Source organism: Lepidochelys kempii, chromosome 9 (assembly GCF_965140285.1).
Source record: "Lepidochelys kempii isolate rLepKem1 chromosome 9, rLepKem1.hap1, whole genome shotgun sequence".
NCBI classification, from domain to species: domain Eukaryota; kingdom Metazoa; phylum Chordata; order Testudines; family Cheloniidae; genus Lepidochelys; species Lepidochelys kempii.
In genome coordinates, this window is record NC_136388.1 from 102,130,220 (window position 1) to 102,145,732 (window position 15,513).

Here is a 15,513-nt window from a genome sequence, read left to right on the forward strand (position 1 = left end):
CTTCAGCTGTGTAGAGAGTGACAAGTCTGTAGGGCTCTACTGCTCTGGGGCCCTACCTCCTGTCCTGTAGCACAGGAAGCCTCTCTGTGGTGAGTCCTGGCCTAGGGCTGTCACTGAGCCAAGGGGCCCAGTTCTCCTGACGGCTCTAGTCCACGGTCTCTGCTGTACCCTAGCCCCGTGAGAACTCCCAGGAAAGGTTCCTGCGTGGGGTTCTCTGTGCGAGCCTTTCACTGTCTTGTGGCACTCCAGCCAGGGGAGAGCCAAGCCAGTGGAGCTCCCAGGAGAAGAGTCCTGGGTCCTCTGCTGGAGGGGACGCTGGCCCTTCTCTGTAACTCCAGGCGCTCGGCCAGCAGCAGGTTATCTGTCTCTGATAGTCACTTCCCTGAGGACTAGCATTTTCCCTCACGGGCTTGTAATTAAAAGGTGCAGGGCTCGTACTAAATAAGCTGTGGTTTGAGGCACCCCTTGGTATTCCCGGGCCCTGCTCATGCTGTCACCCTCTCAGTTCAGGTCCAGCCCTGGGAGGCCGAGCCAAGCTGCATGTGGTGACATGGGGGCTGGGGTATGTCTTAGTAAACGCCAGGAGCTGCTGTGCTCACTGGCACACCCAAGTGCTGGGTACTGAAGATGATGGTGGCTGGTGGGTGCAATATCAGAGTCTGGTTCCGGGAGCTGAGCTGTGGAAGGTTGGTGGGCAGTGTGACCGTTCCCTGTGGGCATGGGGGTTGGTGGGCAGTGTGACCGTTCCCTGTTCTCTGCAGTGCTCAGCCAATGGGAAGGCAGGTTGGCTCCCTTAGTGATGGTGACTAGCCCTAGGAGAGAATGATCTTTCCCTCTCACTCTGCTCACCCAAACTGCCTGGGGCACCTGGGGAACGGGCAAGGAGAGGAGCTACACCTGTACATGAGAGAGTCCCAGTGCGGATCTGTCAGCCTCCCATCAGCCTGCACTGTTCTGTGTCTTCCAGGTGTCAGGCCCTGTGGGGAGGTCATGCAGTGTCCCCCTTGGGCCAAACAGGAGCTGGTGTGTACATCTGCCTTCCTTCTGGAAAGGGCTGGTCATGGGATATGGCTCAGATGACCACCCCACTCCTTCCTGCTGGGATGCATAAATGCATACGAGCCTGGGTGACTGATGAGCATCCCTTTTGAAGCATGATTTTTAACCTCAGCCTGCCCATCCCCTGGCTCATCTCTAACTGCTGTCATTAATGGCAGTCCGGTTAAACCGTATTGGGCCATAGACTGTCAGTGGTTCCTGTTGTTTGTGACCACACTTCTCAAAGCCATTTTATACCTGTCTTGAGGAGCCCTGCCCCAACCCTTCTGGGTGGGGTAGTTTCGAGCACGATTTAGATGAAACTGGTTGAGCTGTCGTGCTGTGGACAGGACAGTAATTACTAGGTTTGCTGCCAAACTGCCTTAGTCAGTCCTCCAAGGCAATCCCACAGTGCATGGCATGACATCAGTAGGGGAAATGTTTGCCACACTGTCTTCCAAAGCAGGAAATAACCCCCTATTCTTGAGATGAACACACCTGCATTTCCTGGCTGTGGATACCCCAGACCTCTCCTGCCGTTGGTTATAGATTGTTAGATTCCAAAGCCAGAAAGGACCATTGTGATTATCTAGTCTGACCTCCTGTATAGCACAGGCCAGAGACCTGCCCCAAAACATTCCTAGAGCAGAGCTTTTAGGAAAACAGCCCATCTTGATTTAAAAATTGTCAGTGATGGAGAATCCATTGTGAACCTTGGTAAATTGTTCCAATGGTTAATTACTCTCACTGTCAAAAATTTGCAGTCTGAATTTGTCTGACTTCAGCTTCCAGATGTTGGATCACATTAGACCTTTCTCTGCTAGATTGAAGAGCCCGTTATTAAATATTTGTTCCTAGTGCAGGTACTTATACACTGCAGTCAAGTCACCCCTTCACCTTGTCTATAAGATCATGTGATTGTGACATAGTTTAATGCACACTGGACGTCCCCCTCCCCCTGTGAGATGTAGGTCATTAGGAATAGACTCATGGGACATCACGCCCCAGTGCCAGCCCTGTGAGGCCCCAAGAGGCAAAGTGCATCTGAACTGGCTCCAAAGATCCTGGATAAGGCTTTACCTGGGCTGGGAAATAGATGTAAAACATATTCATGCCCATGTAACTGGGAGTGAGGTCAGGGACCAGCCAGCTGTGCTGCCCCTGCCTTGGCCCTCTTGCTATGTTGAATGCTCTAGTTTCTGTTCCCACTCCAAAGCTTAGGTACCTCAGTGTCATCTGGTACTGGCTGCTGTCAAGAGTGGGGTACTGAGCTGGGTGCCCATAGCTCTGCTCCAGTCTGGCAGTTGCAGCCGAAGAGTGTGGCTTCCTTCTAAGTCATCTGGCCTTTCCACAGACCCCAGACAATTGCTGTCGCTCACAGAGCAGGGCAGCCTTGTGTGCATTCTGAGGCCAAGTCTTTTATCTTGGCTCCCAATGGGGGCTGATTGTCAGGAAACACTGAGCACCCCATCTACTGTCCCCAAGAATCGGGCCTTGCAGTGTCTCAGGTAGGGCACCTAGAATCCCTAAGCCACTTTGGAAATGGTGGTTTGCAGCTTTCGGCCGTGCTGTGTGTATGGTCTGGGGCCCTGGCTGAATCCCGCTGGGGTCTGGAATTAGTCAAGTGTGTCGTGCCCATTTGTGGAGCCCTGTTGTACTCTTCATGGGTCTGCTTTTTGCTTTAATCCCAGACATTAGGCAGCTCACTTCCAGCGCTGGGTATGTTTCCCCGCTCCCCCAAAAAGTCACTCAAAGACGAGGGCAGTGCAGTGCAGCGCAGCCTGGTATCACTGATTCATAGAACCACAGTTTCTCCTCCCTGCCCCCAGGTGCCTGACTGCAGTGATTAGGGCATCCTCTACCCGCACGAGGTATGCGTTAGAACAACATCCAGTCTTGATTTGAACCTGAGAATGCTTCTGTTGGCCGATGATCGGCACTAATGCACACCTAGTCTAGGCGAGGCCTTCGAGCGCGGCTCCATGTTCCGCATCAGATTGCTAATCCCAGGCAGGATTTGCCGCTCACCTTCTAGCTGCCAGTGTTAAACTCCTCCTGAGGCCCATGGGCAGCTTTCCTTCTCCTGTGTTGTCACGGTAATGCAGATTCTGCAGGTCAGATGCTACTCTCAATGAAACCTGTATGGATCTTTTGTCCTCACACCCTCCACAAAGTGATGCCTGCCTCAGCCACAGAGCACGTATTGCTGTATTGCTAGGTGTCAGAATGCAGGCATTCTCATTAGTACCTTGCCTTCTTTGGGTCTGCCTCTGTGGCTGCATCTGGAGGCTCAGACTACTTAACCCTTGAGATAGCAAGGTGACGGACCCCTTGGGAATGTCCTAGGTAGGTAGATCGGACAGTTGGGTTGATCTTTGAGCCAGCCTGGAGCCCAGTTCCCTGTTCCCAAATCTGTGCTGGCTCTGCAGGGCAACAGCAGTTTCTCCTGACACACGAGGGTAGCAGAGCTGTTGCATAAGAAGCAGCAGCTTGCACACAGCATCTCTTCAAGCCATGCCAGCTCTTCTGAACACTGCCTGGCTCCCCGAAGGCGCACCCTGCTGACCATGCACTGGATGATCTAACATCAGTGTCGTCAGGGTATGTCTACACGGCAATTAAAAACCCATTGCTGGCCCGCGCCAGCTGACTTGGGCTCAGGCTAAGGGATTGTTGAATTGTGGTGTAGACTTTCAGGCTTGAGCTGGAGCCCAGGCTCTAGCACCCTGTGAGGTGTGGGAGGGTCCCAGAGCTCCCAAACCCAAATGTCTACATGGAGCTAAGGGCCTGAGCCCCTTAGCCCGTCAGCTGGCACGGGATAGCCCTGGGTGCCTGACTGCAGTGTAGACGTACCTTCTGAGAGCAGCGCATGTGCAGCTGTGTGGCCAGAAATGCAGCAAACCCTTTCTCTGACCTGATGCAGCCTTGCAGCCAGGGTTCAGCGGCCTTGGCTATGTAAACTTCACTAGCTTTTATTCTCCCTGGGTTAGTCTCACGGGAGAGGAATGGTTAAATAATTCTCCCTCCTCTTGTTCTTTGGCCATGTTAGTCCTGCTGAGCATCTGGTGGCTGGACTGTGCTTAGTTAATTCCTTTGTGAGCCACTGGTTTTACCCTGTAGTAATATACGCAGCCAACTCCCTAGCTCCCTGTGTGTTTTAAAGGCAGAGACTGTGGGTTTTTTTGCATGTACATGCTGTGTGCACAGCAAGTTCCCAGCTTGGAGACTGAAGGAATGCTCAAAGGGCCTGTTTACACTCTGGAACCTGCCTGACCTGTTCTCCTGGGCTCTCACATTTCTTTATGTTCCTAATCACTCTGCTCCCAAGCAGCCTGTGCCAGCCACACACACACAGCTTTAATTCATTGGCTTCAAAAGTTCGACCTCTCTGTGGGTTATGTGCCCTTACCTAAAAGGACCCTGCCATGTTCTGCTGTTGGCTCCCTCACCCTGGGCTTGGGGCAGGGGATGCTACATCTGACCTGTTGACTTGAGTTCCTAGTCTCGAGTTTACTGCTGAGCAAAAAAGTAGCGTGTTTTCGGATGTGGCTTGTCCATTATTGTCTAACAAGTTAGGAATGGTCTCCTGGGAGACAGATTGGGGCTGGATTATCTGGGATGCTCAAAACTGGACAAAGTCAGTAAGCTAAGGCTCTGCTGGGTTTTCTGTGAAGTTCCCCAACCCCCACCCTCTAATGTTGCTCCCTGGTTTTAGTATAGATGGTTTCTGTCCACTGCAGGTGTGCTCAACATTGTGAGTGAAGCAATGCCCGCAGTAGAGACCCCATGATACCAGAGTCCTAGGACAAGTGCTTTTGCTTCCAGGAATTGCCTGGGATGTTGAAGTGCCTTATTCGCTCTGCTGTAGTCCAGAAGTTCCAGAAATGCCCATTTAGCTGACTTGGATCACTCGCTCTCCCCAGCCTGGCTGTGCTGCAGTAGTTGCTGTGACCCCTGTGTGAAGGGGCTATAAATGGGAATCTCTTCTTTCCTCTCCCTGGATGTTGAGAGGCATTGTGACCTGTTCCGTGCGGAATCCCAGGTGTCCCAAAGGGCTTTCCTGACTGCAGCACCACTGCACTAGGCTGGCTAGAGCAGGGGTGAATATAGGACAGGTGGAAGGTACAGACCATGGACATCTGATTCACTTCTGCTTCTATACCTGGCTTCCCTGCACTTGCGGTTGGAGCAGAGGTTGTTGCTGGGGTGGATCCCAAGGAATTTCTCTCCAAACACAGCATGAGGCTTCCTTTCGAGGTTGCAAATCTGAGCTGGCATCTGAATGTGCTGGCTTCAATTTTGAAAGGGCCCTCTCAGCCCCTGAACTCCCAGGTCTGCTCTGAACTCCCAGGTCTGCTCTGAAGAGTGGCTGTGTAATGGCACTGTGGAGGCAGGGTTGGATTGCGGTTATTGAGAGAGATTCATGTCTGTTGCTAGTGCCTCGAGTTTTTCCTGGGTCTTTCCTGCTGAGATCTTGTCATGCTTATTGGGAATAAAGATCCCACAGAAAGAACATAGCCAGGGAAGCTGAGAACAAGGTGTGAGAGAGAGGAGAATGTGGCTTCCTCTGTGGTGACTGCACTGGTTCAGAGGGTCTGCACGACTTCATCATCACGTCAGCGGTTACCAGCAGGGGTGTGCCCAAGGGACAGGAGTTGCTCTCCTGACCACAGCCATGCCGGACTCATTGTGGTCACAGAGTTCCCCACACTACTGCATCCCACTTAGAACTCTGTGAGCCATAGATCCCCCTCCAGGGTAGTGCTCAGGGAAGGGAGAGGAGAGGCTCCTTTTATACACAGGAGGAAAACAGTTTTTAAGGGCACGGTTTGGGAGAAGGCTGCATGAGATACACAGCACGCCTGTTGCTTTGCTATCTATGTTAAAGGGACGCAATCAATTTAAAAAATCACACTGAGACATGTACCTTCCACGGTTACAAGCCTCACCTAATGTTCCTGGAACTGAAAGTGATTAGAGAAAGAGAAGAGTTTCTCTGGCCTCAGCGTGTTTCCTGTGTGTGACAGCATGCTGTGTCTAGCCAGTGTCACTGCTTCCCCTCTTGTCTTGGGGGAGGTGTTTCACAGCAACAGGGGAGAGAAGAACACATGAAAAATAGGGGAATGTGATTGTAAATGCACAAATGTTGTCTGGGGCTCATGGGATGGACGTGAAAACTAGAAAGACTGGATCTCGAGTTGTTGCTGTCCTTGTAAAGGTTCTCTTAGAAGCTCTAGTTTTAGCCCCTGCCTCGCCCCAGTAATTCAGAAGGTAATGGAGAAAAAAGGTTTCTTGCAAGTTTGGAGAAAATCACTCAAACCGCTTTGTTACTCTGACTTGACACTAGTTGTCTAACAGGTCTAGCCCAAATTACTACTTGGCTAATCATTCTGGGAAGCTAGTGCCCAGGTAAAACTCAACCCAGCTGTTCAGTGAGCAGAGTTACTGCAGAGTAGGACAGTCATTAGTGTGCGGTGTAGACCATCAGGCTATGGGGCTCTGTGTAGACATAAAGTTATTTTGCTAACTCAACCAAGGACCAATTCTGCATGAGAGAAGGCCAAGTGACTCTCTGAGATGAATTAGAGGCCTGGGATTAAGCCATCTTGAGAGTAAGCCGGGGCCAGGGTCTGTGCAGGGAACTACTGGAGTCCAATTCTGCTTTAAAGCCACAGAATAAAGACAAGTACAGGGAGAGAGGATTTTGTGTGTGTTGTGTTAGATCCTACTTGATCACAGGAAGCTAGGAGCTAATTGCATCTTAGAGTGAACATAAGGGTCCTCTTACAATGACAGTTAACAGAGCTTTCATCTAGCTTGAGTGAAGACGGCTGTGAAGCCAGGCTTCCAGTCTCATTCTGCAGCCATGTGCGGCATGCGTTGTGACAGTTCACTTGTAGTCCTGCATTTGTGGCAGAATGAGTGTGTCTGTGTGAAGGAAGCAGGTCACGCTGATTTGGAAATTTGAGGTCATTTAAAAACTTGCCGTGTGGAACCACGCAGGAGCAGCTCCACGGATATGGCTGCGGTTTGGGTTCCAGTATATGCTCGGTATTCACTCCCCTCAGAACTTGCATAGTAAAAGTAATGTTGTTCCTTTCCCTTCAGTGGAAATTATCAGATCAAACTTTAGATGTAATTTTGTCACTGCTAGGAAGTATTAACGATGGAACTCCTGCATCGTAAATGAAATACGTTAGATAAACTGTTAGTGCGGGAAGCATTTAAAAGTGTGGAAGGGAACTATTTAGGGAAGGTAGAAAAATATTCAGACACTCATAGTTCACACAGTCTCTGAAATAAAATGTGCGCATGTAAAATGTCAATGTAAATTCGTAAAATGTCCTGACCTGTTTGTGTAGTGGTCCCTATCCATCTACAAGGGATTTAACCACAACTCTAGAAACACTCACAGTCCCTGCCTATAGAGGACAGGTTAACGCATTCTGCAGGCCTGTCAATTCCCTTCTCTCCTCCTTGCTAAATGAGCAGTGTACCAGCCTGGCTTGGAGAACAGGTCTACTATGAGTTCTGCAGCCTTTATATGGGTGCAGATTGTTGGGTGTAGAAATGTCTGACTCACATCCAAAGGGCAAATAAGGAGAGAACGCTGCTGCTGTCCTCCCTGTCCTGACTGCTAGATTGGGTTTTCTGCTCCATGTGGGAGGAAGCTGTTTCTGAAATACACATGAAGAATACAGTGGGTCTCTTTGACCATAGTGGGTAGTTTGGATAGGAGAGGGTTGAGTGTGGTCTCTCTATGGAGAGTAGGTGTACATGGCTGGTAGTGGGCTTGGAACTAGAGGACAGTCTGTGGGTTCGCAAAAAGAAAAGGAGGACTTGTGGCACCTTAGAGACTAACACATTTATCTGAGCATGAGCTTTCGTGAGCTACAGCTCACTTCATCGGATGTGTCACTTCATCCGATGAAGTGAGCCGTAGCTCACGAAAGCTCATGCTCAGATAAATGTGTTAGTCTCTAAGGTGCCACAAGTCCTCCTTTTCTTTTTGCGAATACAGACTAACACGGCTGTTACTCTGAAGTCTGTGGGTTATGTGTGGAGTGCAGCTGACTGAGGTCGCCTATTTTGGGAAGGTTTATGATGCAGGAGGAGTGGGTATTGGACACCGGCAGATTGAAGCTGGCAAGCGCAAGAGCTGAGTTGCTTTTAGAATGCGTGTTGTGATATTTGAATATTTCTCTCTCGTGTTTTAACTGTGGCATTCCTTGGCTTGCACAGGCTTCAGCTTTATTGGTCTGATAAAGTTTGTTGTCAGTTAATAATTGCACACACAATGTAGGTTACAGCCATTTGGCTTTTACTGCTTCGCATACAGTATGTAGCCAGCCTAAAACGTCCCAAGGAGAGGTCCTGGGGGAGGGGGCAGGGGAAGAAGGCTGCTAGCTTCTCAGCTCAGCTGATCAGGAGTGGAAAGGCACCCTTGGGACTCATTTAATCCCATACAAAATATTAAATAGCAACTTTTCCAAACCCAGAGCAGGAAAGCAGTTGTTGGGAGACTGCTCTGATGTGGAATGGGCCATTCCGAGCCTTTCTGGGCCCCAAGCAGTGAGGATGGAAACCCTGATGCTGCAATACAAAAAATGTTCTTAGACATGCAAAAAGGCCCATGTATTTTCTGAACAAATGACACTGCATGAAAGAGTGAATGTAAGTGGAGCTGATTTGGAGCGTGACTTTCTCAAGAAATTCTGCTGGATTGGGAGTATTGAAGGCAGAGAATCTCTAGTTTCATGTTGAATCAGTAAAAAACAAATGCAAGTGATTGGCTGAAGGAAGAATTGACAGACCTGGCGGATGGAGCAAGAAGAAGGAACCTGAGGATAGTGGGTCTCTCTGGAAGAGAGATCAGAGATGATGTGCTTTCTTTTATCCGTAACTTACTCAAGGAAATCTGGGCTGCATCAGAACAAGCTCAGTACAGCCTCCTGCTGTTTAAACCACTGGAGCAGGGAGCAGGACTCAGTGTTGTAACAAAGAAAATTAATTCACAAAGTGACAAAGAAAGAAGTGTCTTCAAAAGTCGCGTGTGTCCCTCTTGTCTAATAAGGCAGGCTGGTGACCAGCCCTGCAGGGTGAGCACACTCAGTGAGGCTGATGCCAGCATTTGGGATCTTTGGTCCATGGTTTAGGTATTTCAAGAAACAAAAGAAGCCCAGACTGCACATACTCTGCAACTGTGTTCTGAGCGCCAAAGCCTCAGGTCTCTCACCCCCTCCCCCCTCCTCCTGCAATCCAAGGTTCCTCTTGCATCCAGGGATACTGGTGGTGTTAAACAATGAGAACAAGGGTGGCATCTCCATGCTCTGTCCGTCCACCTTTGTGTGCATCTGGAGGGCAGGTTCATCTGATGGAAGGGAATTAGATAAATCTGACTTTTGGCCTCCCCCAATCTCTTTTCCTGCCCCCTTGGTCCAACAGCCTCTGCTGGTTATTACTTCCCCAGTTTCTTCTCATGTTTCAGCCAGTTTACATTTCTACAAGCACATCGGGAGGGCTTCTCTAATGATTGAAAATAACCCCTCACCATGTTGTAGGAGTCTCTGGTGTCTGACCTGTTACAATACTTCATCAGCAAGGGGAGCTTATGGCTGACTGTCTACAGTGAATTTTCCCATCATCCCTTGGAGAGGGAAGCCCGAGTGTGGTGTGTATGGACAATGCAGATGTTTTATCGTTAACGTTGGTTAGGGCTGAAACTGCTTGAAGAAGTTACGGGATGTTAGAGAGACCCTGGCAGGTTAAATAAACCCACCTGCTCTATGTTACTAGGAAACCAGAGATCCTGGAAGCCTGCAGGAGTTTTTAAAATCTATCTTTTCAATGTGCTGTTCACATCTCTGGCCTCCCTCCCCTCTGAGCCAGGGGAGCACAGCACTGGTCAGAGGGTCCTGCTGGAATGGAGGGGGACAAAGGGGCCTCAAATTCTATCATAGCAGGGGTATCACTTGCCCAGGAAACGGCTCACCATGCGGGTGGCTGGGCTTATGCAGGCAGTTTCTGTTTGTTGGGTCAATGTCTCCAGCTGGGAGAGTTACTCACAGCAGAGCCAGGTCTGAATAAGGAATTAACTGGTTACTGAGGGTCCCAAACGCGTGACTCCACCCTGGCCAGGTTCCCTTGGGGTGCCCAGCCCCAGCAGGTTATGGAATGTTGCCTGGTCTGCCCTGGTCTGACACACCTGCCGTCCAGTAGCCACTGGCTATGGCAGACTCGCCTGCTGGAGTGGCCTGCACCACTGTCAGTAGGGGAGAGTCTCACTTCTTCTGTTCCTTTGCAGAGCCCTGTTTGACTATGACAGGACCCGGGACAGCTGCCTGCCGAGCCAGGGGCTCAGCTTCTCCTATGGGGACATTCTGCATGTTATCAATGCCTCAGATGATGAGTGGTGGCAAGCGAGACTAGTGACCCCCCACGGAGAAAGTGAGCAGATTGGGGTCATCCCCAGCAAAAAAAGGTGAGTGTCGTTGCAGCAGCCCTGTTCCCCTCTCCCCATTCTCCACAATGGATCTGGCCAAGCGCAGGGACTGCACCTATGTGGCATTGCATGGACCTGCTCCAGCTGCTAGGAGCCATCGGTGGTGGTGATGCCAGTGACTCCCACCCCCAATTGTATGTGTGACACCCTCACTGGCAGCTGCCAGGAGGCGGCTCTCACTGGTCCCCCGTGGGGCTGTGCACCATCAAGGTCGGGGCGAATATGAAGCAGGGGTTGGTGATAGGTCTGCAGTGAGACCCTTTCTCCTGAAGTGACCTGGATTGTGACTTCCCTGAAGAGCAGCTGAGGAGACGAGAAGAGCAGTTGGTCCTGTTCAGCCAGATGAGAGTCTGGCTCTGCCATGGTTGAAAACTGGGGTTCAGGAGTCCCCAGCCTTGCTAGCCCTGAGGAGCTCAAGACCCCTGATGCCTGAGCCATGCAGCATGTGCCTTGTACCACTGAGGATCTGTCTGTGAGCCAGGTCCCATCCAATGTAAAACCACAGAGCCCAGAGAGAGGAGGAACCAGCTAACCACCAGCTCTGCTTGTGGTTTCTGTGGGTTTAATGTCGAAAGAGATGCTGGGGTGTGTGAGACAGGAGCAAGGTTTCACTCCCCTCTGTCGCCGGGCAGAGGGGTTGGAACGTGCAGGTGCCGGTGGGTACAGGTGAGCTCTGCTTGCTGCAGGGGCAGTGCCCAATTCTTGCTGGCAGAACCGGATCTGCCTGCTGCGGGAGGGGAGGGTTCTGGTCTGCAGAGACTGAGAATGTCCTTTGGGCAGCTTTCCAGTGTGACGGGATGAAGGCCTGGGGCAAAATTCAGCCTCTCTAGTGGAGCTTGCTCCCCGGGCAGCCTCTGCACACGGGAGGGCGGTGACCTAGCATAAATCCCATTCCTAGTTCCAGGGGGACCAGCTGAGGGGAGGGGAGAGGCTTTCTGTGTCCTCACCCTGATCCCTCGTAGAGGCAAGCTGTTCTGCTGTGTGCCTCTGTGCGACATGTCTGTCTATCAATTCATCCATCTGACCTTCCTCGGGAGTGCCTGGAAAGGGGCAGCCCACACCCTCTCCTTCCCCCTGAGGGGCTCTTTATATAGGGCACACTCTTCAGCTGTTCAGCTTATTGAGGGCTGGGCTCCCCACTGGCTCCTCTCCCCTCCAGATTCCTGGCGCTGGTTAGACTCATGACAAGCTGCCTGATCAAATCGCTGCTAACAGCAGAAGCTGCTCAATTTGCCCAGAGCTGCCTCCAAGTGTTCTCTCCTTACAGGTGGCATGGTCAGGTGGTTTGGGTGCCAGAGGGAGCTTTAGTCCCTGGATGCGGCGGTGACCATTGGGGTGCAGAGGTGACCCTCTGCCCTTTGCTGCCCACCAATGTAGCTCATCAGGCACCGTATGGAGAGGACCAGGGCAGGGCAGCGAGCTGCACACACATGAACTAGGGCTTTCTCTCATTTGACTTTAATCAGGGTGGAAAAGAAGGAGCGTGCACGATTGAAAACAGTGAAGTTCCATGCCCGGACTGGGATGATTGAGTCCAACAGGGTAAGTGCCAGAGCAGCGGTGCCCGGGATGGCCTGAGGCGGTAGCTAGAGGGGCCAAGGAGCATCCGAGGCTAATGTTGTAATGCTTCTCACTTGGGAAGATAGGCAGAGCATTCCTGAGTAGAGAGCAGCTGAGACCAGTTGGACTCAAGTTGTGTGTGGCTGGGCTGCCTCTTAGGCTTCTGTTCAAACTGCACAGCAGATCCCCTCCTGGGCTGCATGGGTTTTGGCTACAAATCTACAGAGCTGGCAGCCTGGGATGGCCAGGCCATTTGGACAAAGACACTCGAGTGTGTAGCAGAACCTCCCTATGACACTGTGTGTGACCCCATAAGCTGGTGGTCAAGCCCTAGATTGCTTGTGAACAAAAAGTGTATCACAAAATACCCTAGCTGGGTGGAGCTGACTTCAGACCTTCTTGCACAGGCGCTTGTGACTTCCCTACAACGGGTGGCTGGAGGTCAGAGCCTTGCTGCTTAATAAACAACACTTCAGGCAAGAAAGGGGGCTTTTAGGGACATGGCCTTGCTCCTGTGGAAAGCGGATTGGGTAGTCAACCTTCCAACATCCCTACAACATTTTTCTCTACACTTAATTTTTCTCCTGCATTATAGTTTCCATGTAATCTCCATGATTTCATTTGAGGGTGATTGCCCTGCCACAGATCCTCATTGTCTCTTCATTTTAATTTTTCGTGCATGCGTTAAACGCCATTTGTTTTTTCTGTCCTCCCTTCCATCTCCATGTTCTTCACAGTCGATCAAAACGAAACGTAAAAAGAGTTTCCGCCTCTCCCGAAAGTTTCCATTTTACAAGAGCAAAGAGAACCTGGCCCAAGAGAGCAGCGGACAGGAACGTAAGTAGCCGCTGGCCAGAGAGGGCAAAGTGTGCAATCCCCACCCAAACCCCAGCACCTGCTCCCTGTGTGGCAAGCTGGGCTGAGTGCATTTCCCTCGGCAAAGAGCCTCCATTCAAAATAGCTGGGAATCACCTTGTATTGGGCCAAACAGCATGACTCCGCCCTTTGAGGACTGTTCTGAGAGCCTTCTCATTTGGAACTGGCTCAGCAAGCAGATAGAGGCAGGATGGGACTTGCTGTGGGACCAATGGGTCCCTCTGAAACTGCTTACCAAGCTCTGGCTGTACCTCCCAGAGTATCCCAGTGGCTTCCCACCCATATTGAGAGACAGACCCAGAGCCTGCAATGGCTTCCCAAGCTCAGGAGACTCAAATGGAGTGTTGCCTCTTCTCCCGCTGCATAGCAATGGTGGAAGCGGAGATCCTGCCTTGCCCTCTCCTCCGAAGCTGTTCCAGGTACAGTGGCACTCAGGCTGAGCTCTGGCCATCACAGCCATGGCTGGCATTATAGAGAGAGCATAGAACAATGCGTGTCCCTGGGCAAAGCCAACCCCGGCCTGTCTGCCTGTAGAGAAGGGGACGTCTCTCCTACCTGCCTCATCCCTTCCCTAGTGCTCAACTCCCAGCCATAGGTGCTATGTCAGCAAAACTGCCTCTCCCAGCTGCTGCCAGTCTAGCTGCCTCTGGCCATGGCCCAGGATTTCTGTCCAGCCTCTGGGCGATGGAGACCTACCTGGCACATTCTCAGTTGTTTGGTGTTTTCATCCTTTCACAACTTCTCAGGACGTGATCAAACCTCTACTCTGCCTTTCTCTGCTCTCCCTGATGTGCCAGGGGCTCTGCCTTCCCCCACTCTCCCCCTAATGTGCTCTCGGGGGGCTCTGCCTTCCCCCGCCCTCAGAACAAGGTGAGGGAATATGGTGCTCAAAGGCTCGTGTTTAATGTTGTAAATGGGCAGGTGTGAGAGGGTGCAGCCCTTTGTCCTGCTCCTGGAATTGGGAAACACCCTTGCTGTCTATGGTGAGAACCTGGCAGTGCTCATCTGCACGAACCCATTAGGAGTAGTGAATCCAGCCACCTTTTGTTATGTGACCATCTGCTCCAGAAGCACCTCTGTGGGCGAATCTCTGTGGCCTGCAGAGCTGTCCTGTGCCTGGCTCCCTTTCTGGAGGAATTCCAGCTGCCTGCAGAGACAGCTGCACGTTCCGTAGTGTGTCTGGCTCCTGGAGGGACGGCTCCATTTCCCAAGAGGGTGGTAAGGCATGAACCCCTGGCTGGCAGCCTCATTGCACTCTCCCTGCTGGAAGGTCACATCTATTCATGGCGTCTCGCCCATCCCGCTTCCCACATGGCGCTAGGAAGCTCCACGTGAGGACAAACCCTGGCTGGGGCCATGCTCTGATGGTGGATGGCTGTGATCCAGGGCCTCTGCTCTGACACCCCTGGCAAATCCCCTGTGTTGAATGGAGGGTGTTCAGAGTGGGGCAAATGGAGCAGAGAGACCAGGACGGTCAGAGGCTTCCCCCCTCCGCCCCCCGCAGCACGTTCTCCACAGAGCAACAGTTGAACTGAGCATGTGTTAAAAAGTCAGTGTGGTGAAAACTGCACAGTGTCTGGGAGCAAAAGGCTATGCACTCTGGCTTAGGAAAGCACAGTCTATTCGAATCAGAGAGATGCGTGTGGACCACGGTCCTCTGAGGAGCTGAAGGGTTTAACACGCAAACCGCCTACGACGTACTCCTACAGAAGGACTTGCTGGCCAGTGAGCCACTGAGGGAGGTATTCCTAACTTGCGCTGTCTTTCCTCTGCACTTGCTACACATCATCTGCTGTCAGTAATACATTGGGTGCTTTGTCGGCAGCTGTGGTCCTCACGGGTGGGAGAGGAGGCAGGGCCAAGCAGAGCAAATCCACCTGCCATGCTGTATTCCCATGTCATGGTGCACTGCTCTGAATGGTCTCTGCTCTGCGGCTCAGTGCAGTTGGGGCCAGGGCCAAGAGCCTGTCCGCACACTGCCTGCATGGTGTCTCGCTTCACTGGCACAGATCTCCCTCTGGTGTGTTTATGGAGAGAGTAGCCAGATTGTCAAATGAGTTCAGTACCCAGCCTGCTGCGCTTTTCTGAAAATCTGGCTCTGGGTAAGTCCAGCACGCCCCTTGTTCCTTCCTGGGCCTGACTTCAGCCATAAAAGCTGTGTGTGCACCTGCATACCCCGAGGCCTCGGGGGTAGGATGGTTGGTGATTTGGCTGCCCAGTGCACTTGCTAGATGCATCTGCCTATGTGTGGTTGCAGGTGTCAGAACTAAGGTCAGCCAGACCCAAACTGCACTGGCTGAATGAATATACAAACCCTCCTTGGGAGGGAGGGCCCCTCTCTCGGCTCCCCCACTTTGCCAGCGACTTGTTAAGTCCCAGCACCCACTCTGCTCAGGGTACACAGCTGACAGTGCACCAACATGCCTGGGACCAGTGGTTGTAGGGATTGGTGGGGGAGTTGGAGAGTCCCTGGGGAGGGGGCTTGGCTTGCTGCTTTCCCTCCTGGAAGGGTTTGTGGTCTGGGGTCGTTGAGATGG

At 51.8% G+C, this 15,513-nt stretch overlaps 1 protein-coding gene across 11 annotated transcripts in view; it reads left to right on the top strand.

The window, feature by feature from the left end:
- Positions 1-15,513, top strand: part of DLG3 (discs large MAGUK scaffold protein 3) — a 180,353-nt gene that overhangs the window by 148,578 nt on the left and 16,262 nt on the right. For 7 of the 11 annotated variants that reach the window (XM_073358605.2, XM_073358606.2, XM_073358611.1 and 4 more), the window contains 3 exons: positions 10,343-10,519; positions 12,007-12,082; positions 12,838-12,937. In XM_073358605.2, the coding sequence (XP_073214706.1) occupies positions 10,343-10,519; positions 12,007-12,082; positions 12,838-12,937 (353 nt within the window). The remainder of the gene's footprint in view (positions 1-10,342; positions 10,520-12,006; positions 12,083-12,837; positions 12,938-15,513) is intronic. The other 4 variants (XM_073358607.2, XM_073358608.2, XM_073358609.1 and 1 more) reach the window with 1 other exon arrangement.